The following is a 20,893-nucleotide window of genomic DNA, read 5'->3' on the forward strand; positions in this document are numbered from 1 at the left end:
CAGCTTCTATCTCAAGGCCATCAGACTGCTAAACAGTAATCACTAACTCAGAGAGGCTGCTACCTACATTGAGACCCACATCACTGGAAACTTTAATAAATGGATCACTAGTCACTTTAAACAATAACACTTTAATAATGTCTACATATCCTACATTACTCATATCACATGTAAATACTGTATTGAGACCCAATCACTGGACACTTTAATAAATGGATCACTAGTGACTTTAAAACAATGCCACTTTAATAATGTTTACATATCTTACATTACTCATATCACATGTATATCCTGTATTTTACACCATCTACTGCACCTTGCCTAGTCCTTGTTTGGGAACACACACACATGCACGCAACAGGCGGACCAATACAAGGGTTGAAAAATTGGTGGCCATCAGGGCAAATTTGAGCCTGACAATGAGCCATCCTCAACGAGGTTGGAAAGTGACAGTGAAGATGGCCATTGGAAATGAACATTACACTACAAGACGAATGAGTGGTATGGAAGGAATCAGTTACTAACTGCGAGAGTTGCAAAGCAATCAATATTTGACTTCTCCTGACAGCTATTTGGTAGAGAGGGTGTGTGGTCCAAGTCTGGGTTTAAACCCCTAGTCGATGTCCGCGGCCCCACGGGAATCTACTTAGCATAATAAAAAAATCCCCATCAAAATCAGTCAGTTTAAGCTAGAGATATGTATTTGCTTGCATTGGATGCTTCTCAAATCTACCGCATCAGCCAATGCCGCACTTGCGCATCTGTGGTGAAAGGTGGCAGAGCTAGGAGCGGTGTTTGTCAGACCATGAGACATCCCGAAAATCGGTCTTCTCACAAACTTCTTTAGTGTCTGAACATTTGTCCACAAACCAAAGATGAGACTCTCATAAACAAGATGGTGTTCTCCATTTTGTGCTACGACCCCCACAAGCGTCTTGGGACTCGTCTGAAGTCAGTACAGCCGATCTGTAGCGTCCGAACAGTTTGGGCTATACACTAATATGACACCTCTGCAGAAAGGTAAGTCTTGCATGAACAAGTTGGTTGTTTTGCTCTAGGATGCCCACAAGCCTGAAGGTCCCCATACCAGTTTAAAAAATGAACGGAAGTACAGCGCATTCGGAAAGTATTCAGACCCCTCGACTTTTCCCACATTTTGTTTAGAGCGTTACAGCGGTGGACTAGTAACCGAAAGTTTGCAAGATCGAATCCCCGAGCTGACAAAGTAAAAATCTGTCATTCTGCCCTGAACAAGGAAGTTAACCCACTGTTCCTAGGCTGTCATTGCAAACAAGAATTTGTTCTTAACTGACTTGCCTAGTTAAATAAAAGGTAAAATAGAAATTACATTATAAAATGGATTAAATCAATTTTTTCCCCCTCAATCTACACAAAATACCCCATAACGACGAAGCGAAAACAGGTTTTATTGCATAAATACTCCAACCCTTTGCTATGAGACTCAAAACTGAGCTCAGGTGCCTCCTGTTTCCATTGATCATCCTTGAGATGTTTCTACAACTTGGAGTCCACCTGTGGTAAATTCAATTGATTGGACAAGATTTGGAAAAAAGGCACACACCTGTCTATATAAGGTCCCACAGCTTGACAGTGCATGTCAGAGCAAAAACCGAGCCATGACGTCGAAGGAATCGTCCGTAGAACACCGAGACAGGATTGTGTCGAGGCACAGATCTGGGGAAGGGTACCAAGAAAATGTCTGCGGCATTCAAGGTCCCCAACAACACAGTTCTAGCCAAACTGAGCAATCAGGAGGGCATTGGTCAGGGAGGTGACGAAGAACCCTATGGTCACTGACAGAGCTCCAGAGTTCGTCTGTGGAGATCCTTCCAGAACGACAACCATCTCTGCAGCACTCCACCTATCAGGCCATTAGAGTGGCCAGACTGAAGCCACTCCTCAGTAAAAGTCACATGACAGCCCGCTTGGAGTTTGCCATGAGAAACAAGACTCTTTGGCCTGATTCCAAGCATCATGTCTGGATTAAACCTGGCACCATCCCTACGGTGAAGCACGGTAGTGGCAGCATCATGCTGTGGGGATGTTTTTCGGTGGCGGGGACTGGGAGACTAGTCAGGATCGAGGGAAAGATCAATGGAGCAAAGTACAGAGATCCTTGATGAAAACCTGCTCCAGAGCGCCAAGGACCTCAGACTAGGGCGAAGGTTCACCTTCCAACAGGACAATGACCCTGGCTTCTGGACAAATCTCTGAATGTCCTTGAGTGGCCCAGCCAAAGCCTGGACTTGAACCCAATCGAACATCTCTTGAGAGACCTGAAAATAGCTGTGCAGAGACGATCCCCATCCAACCTGACAGAGCTTGAGAGGATCTGCAGAAAAGTATGGGATAAACTCCCCAAATACAGGTGTGCCAAGTTTGTAGCATCATACCCAAGACTCGAGGCTGTAATCGCAGCCAAAGGTGCTTCAACAAAGTACTGAGTAAAGGGTCTGAATACTTATGTAAATGTGATATATGTTTATTTGTAATACATTTGCATGTTTTATTTTTTGTCATTGTGGGGTATTGTGTGTAGAACTGATGAGGGGGAGAAAAATCAAAATATGGTCCATTCTAGAATAAGGCTGTAACGTAACAAAATTTACAAAAAGTCAAGGGGTATGAATACTTTCCAAAGGCACTGTACATCCAGCAGACAAGCAATGGCTCACCCTTTTGTCTTCTGAAGATTCATACATACACACAGCTTCTGTTCAACCCATAGGAAAAAAAACACACATTACATCTGCATATCTTGTGTAGATTCAAACACACGTACACAGTGGTGCAATTTCATACATACACATTCAATGGCTCACCTCAGGAACCTTGGCATTTTAGTAGGCATGCACACACTGCATCTGCTCAGCATAGTCTCACATCCACACATACCCTCACACATGCACCCACCATTGTCTCACCTGCTGGGCCTTGTGCTACATCTCGCAGCTGCCTACTGTCTCACACACACAGACCATGTTGGCTCACCTGCTGGTCCTTGTGGTACATCTCATACTGGTGGATCATCTGGCGGCTGATCTGGCTGCCGTGGTAGACAATGACGTTGATCTCAGTCCAGGTGCGGAACTCCCTCTCCCAGTTGGTGATGGTGGAAAGGGGGGCGATGATGAGGAAGGGTCCCCGCAGGCCCATGGAAAACATCTCAAAGAGGAAGGTGATGGACTGGATGGTCTTCCCCAGGCCCATCTCGTCAGCCAGGATGCAGTTCTTCCTGTATTGGAAGAGTCGGGAAAACATGGTGATGTCAAACACACAAAAATATTTTCATCAAAGAAAACAAAAAGGAGGTGAGGGGTGACAATCAGTGGCCTGCTGAGGGAGAGCAGAGCTAATCTCCGAACCTAGAACCAAATCTCATGTGTGCCTGCCAGCCAACTCGGTTTGATTTTGGGGGGCTGAGGTTTTCAAATCTGTACTGAACGGAAGTAACAAATAAGTACCAACTGTCATGAAGCCTCTGCCAAACCCAGTCCCCAGCACCTTCCCAAGAAGCCCACCTGTTTACAATCCAGGCTGCACAGATTGACAACATGTCATGGAGGTATCTGATGTTTTGGATGCAAATATTTCACAGGTTAGCAGTGCAAAGTTAATCCACCACCGCACCAGAAGATATCATCCCCCCCATTTCAAACTTGACAGATTACATTTTAATAGTATTATAATGTAAGAGTTCTAAACTTCAACATTCAAAAAAGTATTTTACACACATGTCCATTACAAACTATGCAAGAATCAGAATGCATAATTTGTCACCAGTACTTGAAATTGTGTAAATAAAACAGTAAATACGGTATGCTACAACAGAAACGACAACACGATATACAGAAAATAAGGCACTTACTTTGATTGGAACTCACATGTCCAATGTTATTATTTGTAAGGAAAACAGCAATCAAGGCAATGCGGGTGCCAGCCAGAAAATGTGCCAGGGGGAAAAAGTTTGTGCTAGACCGTGCAAATATCTGCATACTTGATCTGGGGTAACAATGGGGAGGTGCTTGGGCTCTCATTGAAGAGGGAAGTTTGTCTGGTCCAGTAAAGCTTCAAACAAATTATCCGCAAACAGTGAAATAGGCTACATTCTATGTGAATTAATGAGGCGGAACACACAAGTTGAAATATAGTCTAGAGATAATTAGCAGGTAGCGTGTGTCTTGGTTTGAGGGCAGCGCGTGTTAACTGTCCTGTTGCGTAACAATCACATTTTGGAACAGTGAGTGTATTCTGATATCATGCGCATAAAACAATAACTCAGACTGGGGCAACTGTTAGAGCTATTTGGAACTCACACGTGAAAAGGTTAGTAAGCACAATGCAGTGAGTAAAAGCCAAATTGGATTTGTACCAAAAACATTGCACGATCGATCATATTTTACACCCTACATACCCTGATAGATAAAGAACTCCACAAAAATATACGCTTTCTTTATCGACTTCCAAAAAGCATTTGATTCTATTTGGCATAGAGGACTGTTCTACAAATTTATTTAAAGTGGTTTAGGGGGTAAAACATATGACATAATTAAATAAAAGTATACTTGCAATACGTGCAGCATCAAAATTGGTAAGAAAATGACAGAATTCTTTAACCAGGGGCGGGGCCTTCGACAGGGTTGAGCACCACGCTCCTCAACATTTACATCAAAGAATTGGCCACTATTCTAGAAAAATCCTCAGCCCCTGTGTTTGCCTCCACAATTCAGAGGTTAAATGCCTGCTCTTTGCAGATAACCTGTGCCTCCTGTCAGCCACAGCACATGGCCTATATCAGAGCCGGGACCTGCTAGAGCAGTACTGCCAGACCTGGACCTTGGCAGTAAAATATTGATTTTCCAGAGAAGATCCAGATCTCAGGGAATTAGACCAAAGATCTCAATTGCTACAAATATATAAAGTATTGCACACACTACAATTACTTCGGTTTAAAAATAAACTCAACTGGACGCCTAAATGAGGTGAATGAGCGCAGGGTATTATACACCATTAAAAATGAATTAAAATTGGAAATTTGGCTAAAACAAATTGAATGTGTCAATGAACCAATTGCACTTAATGGCAGTGAGCTGTGGGGTTCACTTGCAAAACAAGATTTCACATGATGGGACAAACACCCCATTTTAACCCTGCATGCAGAGTTCTAGAAGATTCTCCTACATGTCCAGAGGAAATTTAGGCCAATATCCACTAGTAATAAAAATACAGTGATCCACTCTCATATCATTACCAAGCCCTGCAATGCAAGATCTGAGCAAAGACAAGAGTCCACTCATCCAGCTGGTCCTGGGGCTGAGTTCACAAACCTGTTCAACGAACACACTGAAGCCTCAGGACCAGAACAGCCAATCAATCAGAATAAACCAAATGACAACAAAGTCAAAACAAAACTACATTACCTATTGGGAAACACAACCACAAAGAAAATTGCAGTGCTATCTGGCCCCAAATTGACAGTACACCATGGCAAACTATTTGACCATAGTGACTGATCAAAACCTTAGAAATACGTATTTCAGGGCCAGTACAGTACCTCACACATCAAATTTTGTTAGTCACACGTGACGAATACAACAGACCTTACAGTGAAATGCTTACTTATGAGCCCCTAACCAACAACGCAGTTAAAAAAATATATGGATAAGAAGAGATAAAAGTAACATGTAATTAAAGAGCAGCAGTAAAATAACAATAGCGAGACTATCTACTGGGGGGTACCGGTACACAGTCGATGTGTGGCGGCACCGGTTAGTTGAGGTAGTATGTACATGTAGGTAGAGTTATTAAAGTGACTACGCATAGATTGCTACAGAGATTAGCAGTGGTGTAAGGGGGGGGGGGGGGGCAATGCAAATAGTCTGGGCAGCCATTTGACTAGATGTTCAGGAGTCTTTTGGCTTGGGGGTAGAAGCCGTTTAGAAGCCTTTTGCACCTAGACTTGGCGCACCGGTACAGCTTGCCGTGTGGTAGGAGAGAGGACAGTCTATGACTAGGGTGGCTGGAGTCTTTGACAATTTTTAGGGCCTTCCTCTGACACCACCTGGTATAGAGGTCCTGGATGGCAGGAAGCTTGGCCCCAGTGATGTACTGGGCCGTTCACACTACCCTCTGTAGTGCCTTGCGGTCGGAGGCCGAGCAGTTGCTATACCAGGCAGTGGTGCAACCAGTCATAATGCTCTCGATGGTGCAGCTGTAGAACCTTTTGAGGATCTGAGGACCCATGCCAAATCCTGAGGGGGAATAGGTTTGGTTGTGCCCTATTCACAACTGTCTTGGTGTGCTTGGACCATGTTAATTTGTTGATGATGTGGACACCAAGGAACTTGAAGCTCTCAACCTCCTCCACTGGAGCCCCGTCGATGACAATGGGGGCGGGCTTGGTCCTCTTTTTCCTGTAGTCCACAATCATCTCATTTGTCTTGATCACGTTGAGGGAGAGGTTGTTGTCCTGGCACCACACAGCCAGGTCTCTGACCTCCCTATAGGTGGTCTCGTCGTTGATCAGGCCTACCACTGTTGTGTCATCTGCAAATGTAACGATGGTGTTGGAGTCGTGCATGGCCGTGCAGTCATGAGTGAACAGGGAGTACAGGAGGGGACTGAGCACACATCCCTGAGGGGCCCCTGTGTTGAGGATCAGCGTGGCGGATGTGTTGTTATCTACCCTTGCCACCTGGGGGAGGCCCGTCAGGAAGTCAGTCAGTTGCAGAGGGAGGTGTTTAGTCCCAGGGTCCTTAGCTTATTGATGAGCTTTGAGGGCACTATGGTGTTGAACGCTGAGCTGTAGTCAATTAATAACATTCCCACATGTGTTCCTTTTGTCCAGGTGAGAAAGGGCAGTGTGGAGTGCAATAGAGATTGCATCTGTGGATCTGTTGTGGACAAATTGGAGTGGTCTAGGGTTTCTGGGATGATGGTGTTGTGAGCCATGACCAACCTTTCAAAGCACTTCATGGCTAGATGTGAGTGCTACGGGTCGGTAGTCATTTAAGCAGGTTACCTTAGTGTTCTTTGGCACAGGCACTATAGTGGTTTGCTTAAAACATGTTGGTATTACAGACTCGGACAGGGAGAGGTTGAAAATGTCAGTGAAGACACTTGCCAGTTGGTCAGCGCATGCTCGCAGTACACGTCCTGGGAATCCGTCTGGCCCTGCGGCCTTGTGTATGTTGACCTGTTTAAAGGTCTTAATCACATTGGCTGCGAAGAGCGTGATCACAGTCTTCCAGAACAGCTGGTGTGCTCATGTATGTTTCAGATAGTTTATCTACGAGAAGTGTTTAGTGGTGGATTACTACCTGAGCAGTAAGTCTACTATTCGTGGGGGGGACTATGTATAGATTTGGGGGAGGAGGAGTGGCAGGTTTCCTACCTGTTGTACCAGTTGAAGAGCAGCCAGTTCATGCCCTCCAGCTGGTACTCTCTCAGCTGGTTCCCGTTTCGATAGTCTTTGGATTTGTCCAGCTTCTGCCACTTGTCTGGCTGAGGTCTTTCCTACTCAGAGTGCACACGCGCACACACACACACACACACACACACACACACACAGATTGGCAATCTCAAATAACAGCATCACACACACATTGAGGTCGACTGGACCGGTACACGTACTGCGCACGCCCACAAATGCACAGAATACCTGACCAACTCTCATAATCACACACAGACACATGAAAAGCTACTCTTCAAAAACAGAACACACAATTCAGACACATTGCTGATTGTTAATTTCATTTTTAAACAAAGGAACAAATGTTGTAAATTACAGGGGAAGGAGTTACTCTTTCCCACTCACCACAAATTTGAATTCAGGGATTCTCTTGATCTCCTCAAACTCCCGAATCTTCACCGGGTCCACATCTTCCTGAAGCTCCCATGTAGCCTCCTCATAGGACAGGGAGCACCACTTCACCAAGTAGTGTGTCACTTCCTGTAAACACACACACATGCACGCACGCGCACACAGCGAGACATAGTGACAGTCAATGAGTCAGACACCCAGAATTAGCCAGTGAGTCAGTCAGATGCACGTGGGTCCGAACAGACAAACGCCCCACACTGGTGGTGAGCAACTGGCTTTCCCCGTCTCACCTCTCCTGTCTCTGTGTCTGTAGTGATGGCCACCTCCAGAACTCTATCCACTTCTATGTAGTCAGGGTTAAAGAGGTCTTCATTCGGCTACATGGAGGAGTAGACAATCAATATCATCCTTTTCATGTGATATGCATCTTTTTTTATGTCATATGAAAATGTATTGAATGGCTACACTGGGACAGTTTTTTTTATTTGTATTGGTGTACATTTGTACTTCGCAGAAAACGAAATATATGTTTGATGCTAAATACAGATGTACACCACTACAAATAAAATCCACAGTTGCAGCTTAGCCATACAGTACATTTTCATGACATAAAAACAAATAATTTTTATATACATAATATCATGAAATTATGTCAGAAGAATGTAAGAGTAGCCTCACCTCAACGAATATGTGCTTCATTTGGGCATGCTTAGTCCTGAATCGCTTGATTTTTTGCTGGATGCGAGGGTCCTTCTCCAACTCCTCCAATGTCGCCCATTTACAATGCAGGTAGGAGCTGTGAGCAAAATTGGTAGGATGGTTCAATTAAAATAGTCAAGGGTAAAAGGGGTACACTGACCTTCCACTTTATTGAAATGAGAGTAATTAGGCAAAAGGGTGCAAAAGCAGTTTGGACACACCTACTCATTCAAGGGTTTTTCTTTATTTTTAATATTTTGTACATTGTAGATTAAAAGTGAAGACATCACAACTATGAAATAATACACATGGAATCATGTAGTAACCAAAAAAAGTGTTAAACAAGATTTTTCAAAAGTAGCCACACTTTGCCTTGATGACAGCTTTGCACACTCTTGGCATTCTCTCAATCAGCTTCATGAGGTAGTCACCTGGAATGCATTTCAATTAACAGGTGTGCCTTGTTACAAGTTAATTTGTGGAATTTCTTTCCTTATTAATGCGTTTGAGCGTCATTTGTGTTGTGACAAGGTAGGGATAGTATACAGAAGATAGCCCTATTTGGTAAAATATCAAGTCCATATCTTCACTATTATTCTACAATGTAGAAAATAGTAAAAATCAAGAAAAACCCTGGAGTAGGTGTCCAAATTTTTGACTGTACTGTATACATTTCCTGAGCTTTCTTATATCTCTCAGATATACAGTATGACAGACACTTCAAAACATACTTCCTTTTGATTTCTTTTACTATCCGTTTTCCCATGTATGAATGCAATCTTCAATGCAGTTGTATGGGCTAATTGCAGTAAGGCCAAATTCAATGTTTCATCAAATAATTTGTAGGTCTTTTTTTTATACCTACATGGGTCCTACATTTCAAAATCAAATAGAAAAAGTATCCACGGAATGACTATCTTAAAACAATCCATATGTTAGCTTAGTAGACCCCCCTGTCCACAGTGTAGACTCTTAGGGGTTAAAAAGCAATCCCACAGTATAAAAACATCAAGTGGCGGATTTAAGAACATAGAAATACATTGAACACAGCTAAACATGAGAAAATGCTCATTTTGAAGTGTGCAGCTATGAAAACCTTGAGCGCTCTAACATGACTGTCTGTTGACAGATCATCTGTTATCAAAGAGACCAATGTTACTGGGGTCTTCCACCTAGCTACTGTAAGCACACTTACAAATTTCTGTACTTGACATAGAACTCCTCCGACTCCTCAGTTGTATCCTCGGGGGACGCCTCAAAAGAAGAGGACAAAAAAAAAACATCAAATAATCTAATCCATGAACACCTTGTTGCTAGTGTGTGTGTGTGTGTGTGTGTGTGTGTGTGTTTATGTCAGGCGGCATACCTCTTTCTTCACAGTTCGAACCGACAGGATTTTCTCAATAATGTTTGCCTCATCTTCAGGGGGCTCCTGCGGCAAGGGGGAGAGGGGGCACAAGGTAAAAAACTCACACAAGGTAAAAAAAAAAAAAAAAAAAAAAGAGTGTGCTTGGGCTTACTGAGGACACTGAACCAGCAAGCAAAGACATCAGGATGCATTACAGCTTTGATTTTACTCAACAAGTCAGCAACATTTCCTCCTTTATACTGATGAAGGACATAGAAAGATGGATAGATATAAACTCAGCAAAAAAAGAAACGTCCTCTCACCTGGGTTGATTTTCAGCAAACTTAACATGTGTAAATATTTGGATTAACCTGTTGGGTATAGGGGGCAGTATTTGCACGGCCGGATAAAAAACTTACCCGATTTAATCTGGTTACTACTCCTGCCCAGTAACGAGAATATGCATATAATTAGTAGATTTGGATAGAAAACACTCTAAAGTTTCTAAAACTGTTTGAATGGTGTCTGTGAGTATAACAGAACTCATATGGCAGTCAAAACCCTGAGACAAATCCTAACAGGAAGTGGAAATCTGATGTGTGGAATCACTTTCAAGCCTTTTCCATTGAAACACACAGGGACTTATTAATCATTGAGCACTTCCTAAGGCTTCCACTAGATGTCAACAGTCTTTACAAAGTGGTTTGAGTCTTCTATGGTACAAACTGACCGAAAGACAGGCTTGGAATGTTGGTCATAGAGGGAGTGCCATTACTACTATGACGCGGGCGCCCATGGGAACCCTTTTGTTCCGAAACGTTTAGTAAGACAATGCAATCGTCCGCCTTGAATATTATTGAAGCTCTGGTTGAAAAAGGCCCTAAAGATGTGTTATACAACGTTTGACATGTTTGAATGAACGTAAATATATATTTTTTGCACATTCGTGACGACAAGTCCAGCGCGCCTCGTACATTATGAGTAGCCTTCGGAACGCGCAAACAAGAAGGAACTATTGGGACATAAGTTATTAACTTTTTAGAACAAAACTACATTTGTTGTGGACCTGGGATACCTGGAAGTGCCTTCTGATGAAGATAATCAAAGGTAAGGGAATATTTACAATAGTATATTTGATTTTAGATGGTTCCAAGATGGCGCTAACATGTATCGCCTAGCCTATTTTTCTGAGCATACCATGTTGTTTATTGCAAAGTGTGATTTCCCAGTAAAGTTATTTTTAAATCTGGCAATGCGGTTGCATTCACGAGATGTTAATCTATAATTCTTTGAATGACAATATTACATTTTAACAATGTTTTCGAATAGTAATTTACTAAATTGTAGCGATGATTCACCGGAAGCATTAGAGGTTACATTTTTTCCTAACGTTACGCGCCGATGTAAAATGCTGTTTTTATATATAAATATGAACTTTATCGAACAAAAAATGCATCTATTGTGTAACATGATGTCCTAGGAGTGTTATCTGATGAAAACTGTCAAAAGGTTAGTTTTGCATTTAGCTGTGTTTTGGGTATTTCTGATGCATGCTAGTTGCTTTGAAAATGGCAGTGTGATTTGTTTTTGGCAGGGTACTCTCCTAACATAATCTAATGTTTTCCTTTTGCTGTAAAGCCTTTTTGAAAATCGGACAACGTGGTTCGATTCAGGAGAGGTGTATCTATAAAATGGTGTAAAATAGTCATATGTTTGAGAAACTGAAGTTATAGCATTTATGAGGTATTTGTATTTCGCGCGACACGATTCCACTGGCTGTTGACAAGCGTCCCACGTTTCCCAGACAGGTTAACATAACAAGATTCAACAACTGAGACAAACTGAACAAGTTCCACAGACATGTGACTAACAGAAATTGAATAATGTGTCCCTGAACAACAGGGGGGGGGGGGTGGGGGGGGGGGGTCAATGCAGCTGGTGGCCACACCAGATACTAAGTACTGCAGTGCATCTCCTCCTCATGGACTGCACCAGATCTGCCAGTTCTTGCTGTGAGATGTTACTCCACTCTTCCACCAAGGGGGGAACTGAGGACTCTGCATGCTTTGTAAAACACCCATGCCCTCACCCTCCGATCCAACAGGTCCCAGATGTGCTCAATGGGATTGAGATCCGGGCTCTTCGCTGGCCATGGCAGAACACTGACATTCCTGTCTTGCAGGAAATCACACACAGAACGAGAAGTATGGCTGGTGGCATTGTCATGCTGGAGGGTCATGTCAGGATGAGCCTGCAGGAAGGGTACCACATGAGGGAGGAGGATGTCTTCCCTGTAACGCACAGCATTGAGATTGCCTGCAATGACAACAAGCTGAGTCCGATGATGCTATGACAAACCACCCCAGACCATGACAGACCCTCCACCTCCAAATCGATCTCTCTCCAGAGTACAGGACTCGGTGTAACGCTCATTCCTTCAACGATAAACGCGAATCCGACCATCACCCCTGGTGAGAGAAAACCGCGACTCGTCAGTGAAGAGCACTTTTTGCTAGTCCTGTCTGGTCCAGCGATTGTGGGTTTGTACCCATAGGCGACGTTGTTGCTGGTGATGTCTGGTGAAGACCTGCCTTACAACACCCTGTCGTTCTCCACTAACATCAAGATGGTGACCCGATCCTGTAGGTTCATGCTCTACAACATTCGCAGAGTATGACCCTGCCTCACACAGGAAGCGGCGCAGGTCCTAATCCAGGCACTTGTCATCTCCCGTCTGGATTACTGCAACTCGCTGTTGGCTGGACTCCCTGCCTGTGCCATTAAACCCCTACAACTCATCCAGAACGCCGCAGCCCGTCTGGTGTTCAACCTTCCCAAGTTCTCTCACGTCACCCCGCTCCTCCGCTCTCTCCACTGGCTTCCAGTTGAAGCTCGCATCCGCTACAAGACCATGGTGATTGCCTACGGAGCTGTGAAGGGAACGGCACCTCCATACCTTCAGGCTCTGATCAGGCCCTACACCCAAACAAGGGCACTGCGTTCATCCACCACTGGCCTGCTGGCCCCCCTACCTCTGAGGAAGCACAGTTCCCGCTCAGCCCAGTCAAAACTGTTCGCTGCTCTGGCACCCCAATGGTGGAACAAGCTCCCTCACGACGCCAGGACAGCGGAGTCAATCACCACCTTCCGGAGACACCTGAAACCCCACCTCTTTAAGGAATACCTAGGATAGGATAAAGTAATCCTTCTAACCCCCCCTTAAAAGATTTAGATGCACTATTGTAAAGTGGTTGTTCCACTGGATATCATAAGGTGAATGCACCATTTTGTAAGTCGCTCTGGATAAGAGCGTCTGCTAAATGACTTAAATGTAAATGTAACAGGCCTACAAGCCCTCAGTCCAGTCTCTCTCAGCCTATTGCGGGCAGTATGAGCACTGATGGAGGGATTGTGCGTTCCTCCTGGTGTAACTCGGGCAGTTGTTGTTGCCATCCTGTACCTGTCCCGCAGGTGTGATGTTCGGATGTACCGATCCTGTGCAGGTGTTACACGTGGTCTGCCAATGCGAGGATGATCAACTGTCCGTCTTCTCGCCCTGTAGTGCTGTACGGACATTGCAATTTATTGCCCTGGCCACATCTGCAGTCTTCATGTCTCCTTGCAGCATGCCTAAAGCACATTCACGCAGATGAGCAGGGACCTGGGCATCTTCTTTTGGTGTTTTTCAGAGTCAGTAGAAAGGCCTCTTTAGTGTCCTAAGTTATCATAACTGTGACCTTAATTGCCTACCGTCTGGAAGCTGTTAGTGTCTTAACGACCGTTCCACAGGTGCACGTTCATGAATTGTTTATGGGTAACAGTGTTCAAACCCTTCACAATGAAGATCTGTTAAGTTACATGGATTTTTACGAAAGATCTTTGAAAGACAGGGTCCGGAAAAAAGGGACGTTTCTTTTTTTGCTGAGTTTATACACACACATATACTCAATGCTCTGGAGCCTGGTGTATGTATATATATATATATATATATATATATATATATATATATATATATATATATATATATATATATATATATATATATATATATAATACGGGAGGCAGGCAAATACTTTTCACTGAGCAGTGTAAAGGCAGATTGACATGGGTGAGACAATTAATTGTAATTTATCTTAATGTTCTTTTGTTGTTTGCAGGTGCACTATCCTTCTGACCCTATGCAGCCAGGTCAAATCTACTTTTTAACTTCTCGCAAGTTTGGCTTATTTGGTGTCTGCTGTGAAGGAATACCACAAGTCAACTACTTGATTGATGAAGGTCTGTCATCCAGCAAAGGCAGCAGCGCAGTCATCAACTACATGCGCCATTTCTTCAGCAAATATGGAGTTGGGGAAACACGTGTGGACCTTAATTCTGATAACGGCAGTCGCCAAAACAAGAACAAGTTTGCACTCTGGTATTGTGCCTGGTGGACCATGCACAAGCTCCACCACAGTCTGGACCTTCACTTCCTGATCACAGACCACACCAAGTTTGCCCCCGACTGGTGCTTCGGCCTCATCAAGCAGTAACAGCACTTCAGGTGAATATCATTTTAATTGCATTGTATGAGGTTAGTCTTCTTATCTAAACCTGGGAGGTGAATTGATTTTGTGCAAGGTTGTAATGTCTTCAATAGTTTTGTTGTCATTTCCTGTTTTACAGCTTCAATGCTCTGGAGCCTGGTGTTGTCGCCAAGGAGCGTTCAGACTCAGTCAGGACCAGGTTTCAGCTGCTGCGCAACGCTGACATCCCTCCTCCCATAGATGGTCTGCCTGTACAAGCGCCACCTGGACTGGACACAGCTAAACAAACTCATCTTTTTGAGAAGATCAGGGAGTTTTGCGCCAAAGAGGCTATGGACTTCACATGCCCTGCACCAAAATCAAGGGCAGCACAGAAACAGGCTCTCCGAACACAAATTCACTTGTTCAAGCGTGGTTCGGACTGACCAGTCATCAGCACTCATGCACTGCCTCTATGCAAATGACTCTCTCTTAACAAACACACACACACACACACACCCCATACGTTGCTGCTACTATTTTTTTATTTTATTTATCCTGCTGCTCAGCCACTTCACCCCTGATTGTTTTTATTTATTTTACCTTTATTTTACCAGGTAGGCCAGTTGAGAACAAGTTCTCATTTACAACTGCGATCTGGCCAAGATAAAGCAAAGCAGTTTGACACATACAACAAAGTTACATATGGAATAAACAAACATACAATATATACTGTATTATTGACTGTATGTATACAACTACGTCTTTCACTATCATTATTTATATTGACACCACATCTGATATTGCTACTATGCAAGTAACCATTTGGCTGTACTGTTTACACCTTCTGTAGAGACCCAATCACTTAGCAAGACTTAGCAAAATATTGATACAGTTGAAGTCGGGAAGATTACATACACTTAGGGTGGAGTCATTAAAAATCGTTTTTCAACCACTCCACACATTTCTTGTTAACAAACGATATGTATTGGCAAGTCAGTTAGGATATCTACTTTGTGCATGACAAGTAATTTTTCCAACAATTGTTTACAGATAATTTCACTTAAAATTCACTGTATCACAATGCCAGTGGGTCAGAAGTTTACATACACTAAGTTGATTGTGTCTTTTAACAGCTTGGAAAATTCCAGAAAATGATGTCATGGCTTTAGAAGCTACTGATAGGCTAATTGACATAATTTGAATCAATTGGAGGTGTACCTGTGGAAGTATTTCAAGGACTACCTTCAAACTCAGTGCCTCTTTGCTTGACATCATGGGAAATCAAAAGAAATCAACCAAGACCTCAGAAAAAAATTGTAGACCTCCACAAGTCTGGTTCATCCTTGGGAGCAATTTCCAAACGCCTGAAGGTACCACATTCATCTGTACAAAGAATAGTAACCAAGTACAAACATTATGAGACCAAGCAGTCGTCATACCACTCAGGAAGGCGACGCGTTCTGTCTCCTTGAGATGGTGCGAAAAGTGCAAATCAATCCCAGAACAGCAGCAAAGGACCTTGTGAAGATGCTGGAGGAAACAGGTACAAAAGCATCTATATACACAGTAAAACGAGTCCTATATCAACAAAACCTGAAAAGGCCGCTCAGCAAGGAAAAAGCCACTGCTCCAAAACCACCATAAAAAAAGCCAGACTACGGTTTGCAGCTGCACATGGGGACCAACATAGTACTTTTGAGAAATGCCCTCTGGTCTGATAAAACAAAAATAGAACTGTTTGGCCATAATGACCATCGTTATGTTTGGAGGAAAAAGGGGGAGGCTTGCAAGCCAAAGAACACCATCCCAACCGTGAAGCACGGGGAGGCAGCATCATGTTGTGGGGATGCTTTGCTGCAGGAGGGACTGGTGCACTTCACAAAATACATGGCATCATGAGGAAGGACAATTATGTGGATATATTGAAGCAACATCTCAAGACATCAGTCAGGAAGTTAAAGCTTGGTCACAAATGGGTCTTCCAAATGGACAATGACCCCAAGCATACTTCCAAAGTTCTGGCAAAATGGCTTAAGGACAACAAAGTCAAGGTATTGGAATGGCCATCACATCACCTGACCTCAATCCTACAGAAAATATGTGGGCAGAACTGAAAAAGCGTGTGTGAGGAAGGACACCTACAAACCTGACACAGTTACACCAGCTCTGTAAGGAGGAATGGGCCAAAATTCACCCAACTTATTGTGGGGAGCTTGTGGAAGGCTACCCGAAATGTTTGACCTAAGTTAAACAATTTAAAGGCAACGCTACCAAATACTAATTGAGTGTATGTAAACTTCTGACCCACTGGGAATGTGATTAAAAAAATAAAATCTGAAATAAATCACTCTGCTATTATTCTGAAATGTCACATTCTTAAAATAAAGTGGTGATCCTAACTGACCTAAAACAGGGAATTTTTACTGGGATTAAATGTCTGGAATTGTTAAAAACTGAGTTGAAATGTTTTTTTGGCTAAGGTGTATGTAGACATCCGACTTCAACTGTATATAAAATTAATATTGATCTGTGTGGTCGTAACATGATTTTGTGACATACCACAGACTCACTAAACACAAATGCTTCGTTTGTAAATTATGTCTGAGTGTTGGGGTGTGCCCCTGGCTATCCATAAAAATAAAAAAAAAGTATCTGTATTAAGGAATTTGAAATGATTTATACTTTTGATACTCAAGAACAATTCCATTTACTTAAATATTTTTTAAACAAAATACTTTTACTCAAGTAGTATTATACTGGGTGACTTTTACCTTAATAGAAAATGACTGAAGTATCTTTACATTTGGACTTTTTCTGTTGACCTGGACTTTTTCCCTACTCTAGGCTACTACTTTTACCACTTTTAGTCTTAATCTTTCCTACACTTCTCACTGTTAGCACGACTTCACATTTGATTCCTTAAAGAGATGGGTTGGGCTGGCTTAAGAGGGAGTGAACAATGCTGAATGAGTGTAGACAAATATAGAGCTCTCCAATACAGTGAGGGAAAAAAGTATTTGATCCCCTGCTGATTTTGTACGTTTGCCCACTGACAAAGAAATGATCAGTCTATAATTTTAATGGTAGGTTTATTTGAACAGTGAGACAGAATAACAACAACAAAAAATCCAGAAAAACGCATGTCAAAAATGTTACAAATTGATTTGCATTTTAATGAGAGAAATAAGTATTTGACTTCCTCTGCAAAACATGACTTAGTACTTGGTGGCAAAACCCTTGTTAGCAATCACAGAGGTCAGACGTTTCTTGTAGTTGGTCACCAGGTTTGCACACATCTCAGGAGGGATTTTGTCCCACTCCTCTTTGCAGATCTTCTCCAAGTCATTAAGGTTTCGAGGCTGACGTTTGGCAACTCGAACCTTCAGCTCCCTCCACAGATGTTCTATGGGATTAAGGTCTGGAGACTGGCTAGGCCACTCCAGGACCTTAATGTGCTTCTTCTTGAGCCACTCCTTTGTTGCCTTGGCCGTGTGTTTTGGGTCATTGTCATGCTGGAATACCCATCCACGACCCATTTTCTATGCCCTGGCTGAGGGAAGGAGGTTCTCACCCAAGATTTGACGGTACATGGCCCCGTCCATCGTCCCTTTGATGCGGTGAAGTTGTCCTGTCCCCTTAGCAGAAAAACACCCCCAAATCATAATGTTTCCACCTCCATGTTTGACGGTGGGCATGGTGTTCTTGGGGTCATAGGCAGCATTCCTCCTCCAAACACGGCGAGTTGAGTTGATGCCAAAGAGCTCCATTTTGGTCTCATCTGACCACAACACTGTCACCCAGTTGTCCTCTGAATCATTCAGATGTTCAATGGCAAACTTCAGACGGGAATGTATGTGCTTTCTTGAGCAGGGGGACCTTGCGGGCGCTGCAGGATTTCAGTCCTTCACGGCGTAGTGTTTTACCAATTGTTTTCTTGGTGACCATGGTCCCAGCTGCCTTGAGATCATTGACAAGATCGTCTTGTGTAGTTCTGGGCTGATTCCTCACCATTCTCATGATGATGTATTCTGAAAAATGAGGGAGTAAGACCAGTCTGAATGAGTGGACCCTGCAGTGTCAGAGGTTTTTCATGCGTGCGACCGAGAGCATGCCTTTCTTGTTTTCCTTTTATATTGACGAAGCTTTTGTCCGGTTGAAATGTTATTGATTATTATGACTAAAAACAACCCTAGGATTGATTATAAACATCGTTTGACATGTTTCTACGAACTTTACTGATACTTTTCGAATTTTTCATCTGTCTGTTGTGACTGCCTTTGAGCCTGTGGATTACTGAACAAAACTGAGGTTTTTGGATATAAAGAGGGAATTTATCGAACAAAACAAACATTTATTGAGTAAATGGGAGTCTTGTGAGTGAAACCATATGAAGTTCAAAGGTAAGTGATTAATTTTATCACTATTTCTGACTTGTGTAACTCCTCTACTTGGCTGGTAACTGTTTGTAATGATTTGTCTACTGGGCGCTGTTCTCAGATAGTCGCATGGTATGCTTTTGCCGTAAAGCCTTTTTGAAAGCTGACACCGTGGTTGGATTAACAAGAAGTTAATCTTTAAACCGATGTATAACACTTGTATGTTTCATACATTTTTATAATGAGTATTTCTGTTTTTGAATTTGGTGCTCTGCAATTTCACTGGATGTTGGCCAGGTGGGACGGTAGTGTCCCACACCCCCTAGAGAGGTTAAAGGGAACCAGGGTTTACAAATAAAAAAGGATACTTATTTTATTAATTAACAAAAAGTTACAACACCCAATTCCCCTTTGTGAAAAAGTAATTGCCCCCTTACACTCAATAACTCGTTGTGCCTCCTTGAGCTGCAATGACTGCAACTAAATGCTTCCTGTAGTTGTTGATCAGTCTCTCACATCACCATTGAGGAATTTTTTCCCCCCTCTTGCATGCAGAAACGCTTTAACCTCTATGGGCTAGGTGGGACGCTTGCGTCCCACCTACGTAACAGCCACTGGCAGCCTGTGGCGCGATTTTCAAAACGTTAAAAATCCTATTACTTCAATTTCTCAAACATATGACTATTTTACAGCTATTTAAAGACAAGACTCTCGTTAATCTAACCACACTGTCCGATTTCAAAAAGGCTTTACAACGAAAGCAAAACATTAGATTATGTCAGCAGAGTACCAAGCCAGAAATAATCAGACACCCATTTTTCAAGCCAGCATATAATGTCACCAAAACCCAGAAGACAGCTAAATGCAGCACTCACCTTTGATGATCTTCATCAGATGACAACCCTAGGACATTATGTTATACAATACATGCATGTTTTGTTCAATCAAGTTCATATTTATATCAAAAACCAGCTTTTTACATTAGCATGTGACGTTCAGAACTAGCATACCCCCCGCAAACTTCCGGGGAATTCGCTAACATTTTACTAAATTACTCACGATAAACGTTCACAAAAAGCATAACAATTATTTTAAGAATTATAGATACAGACCTCCTCTATGCACTCGATATGTCCGATTTTAAAATAGCTTTTTGGTGAAAGCACATTTTGCAATATTCTAAGTACATAGCCCAGGCATCACGGGCTCGCTATTTAGACACCCGGCAAGTTTAGCACTCACCATAATCATATTTACTATTATAAAAGTTTGATTACCTTTTGTTGTCTTCGTCAGAATGCACACCCAGGACTGCTACTTCAATAACAAATGTTGGTTTGGTCCAAAATAATCCATCGTTATATCCGAATAGCGGCGTTTTGTTCGTGCGTTCCAGACACTATCCGAAATAGTAAAGAAGTGTCGCGCGCATGGCGCAATTCGTGACAAAAGATTTCTAAATATTCCATTACCGTACTTCGAAGCATGTCAACCGCTGTTTAAAATCAATTTTTACGACATTTTTCTCGTAGAAAAGCGATAATATTCCGACAGGGAATCTCCTTTTCGGCAAACAGAGGAAAAAATCCCAAAGGCGGGGGCAGTCGGGTCACGCGCCTAAGCCCAGTGTCCCTTGATCGGCCACTTGAGAAAGGCGATAATGTGTTTCAGCCTGGGGCTGGAATGACGACATTCTGTTTTTTCCCGGGCTCTGAGCGCCTATGGACGACGTGGGAAGTGTCACGTTAGAGCAGAGATCCTTAGTAAATGATAGAGATGGAAAAGAAGTTCAAGAAATGGTCAGACAGGCCACTTCCTGTAAAGGAATCTCTCAGGTTTTGACCTGCCATTTGAGTTCTGTTATACTCACAGACACCATTCAAACAGTTTTAGAAAATGTAGGGTGTTTTCTATCCATATGTAATAAGTATATGCATATTCTAGTTACTGGGCAGGAGTAGTAACCAGATTAAATCGGGTATGTTTTTTATCCAGCCGTGTCAATACTGCCCCCTAGCCCTAACAGGTTAACTCAGCAAAATGTGTTTTCAAGCATGAACTGCTCGTTTCAAGTCCATTACAAAACTACAAATGTATTTATTTTTAACCACGTTCATGT

At 42.8% G+C, this 20,893-nt stretch overlaps 1 protein-coding gene across 9 annotated transcripts in view; it reads right to left on the bottom strand.

Moving 5' to 3' along the window:
• LOC106582632 (ATP-dependent chromatin remodeler CHD6) overlaps nt 1-20,893 on the bottom strand; it is a 117,080-nt gene that overhangs the window by 56,008 nt on the left and 40,179 nt on the right. For all 9 annotated transcript variants that reach the window (XR_001323356.3, XM_014165873.3, XM_014165874.3 and 6 more), the window contains 7 exons: nt 9,909-9,974; nt 9,738-9,796; nt 8,522-8,639; nt 8,134-8,220; nt 7,838-7,972; nt 7,415-7,536; nt 3,013-3,256 (listed from right to left, as the gene is read on the bottom strand). Coding sequence is in view for 8 of the 9 variants with exons in the window: in XM_014165873.3 (XP_014021348.1) it covers nt 3,013-3,256; nt 7,415-7,536; nt 7,838-7,972; nt 8,134-8,220; nt 8,522-8,639; nt 9,738-9,796; nt 9,909-9,974 (831 nt within the window). In the remaining variant the exon portion in view is untranslated. The remainder of the gene's footprint in view (nt 1-3,012; nt 3,257-7,414; nt 7,537-7,837; nt 7,973-8,133; nt 8,221-8,521; nt 8,640-9,737; nt 9,797-9,908; nt 9,975-20,893) is intronic.

The sequence above is a fragment of the Salmo salar genome, chromosome 22 (assembly GCF_965601325.2).
Source record: "Salmo salar chromosome 22, fSalSal1, whole genome shotgun sequence".
NCBI lineage: Eukaryota > Metazoa > Chordata > Actinopteri > Salmoniformes > Salmonidae > Salmo > Salmo salar.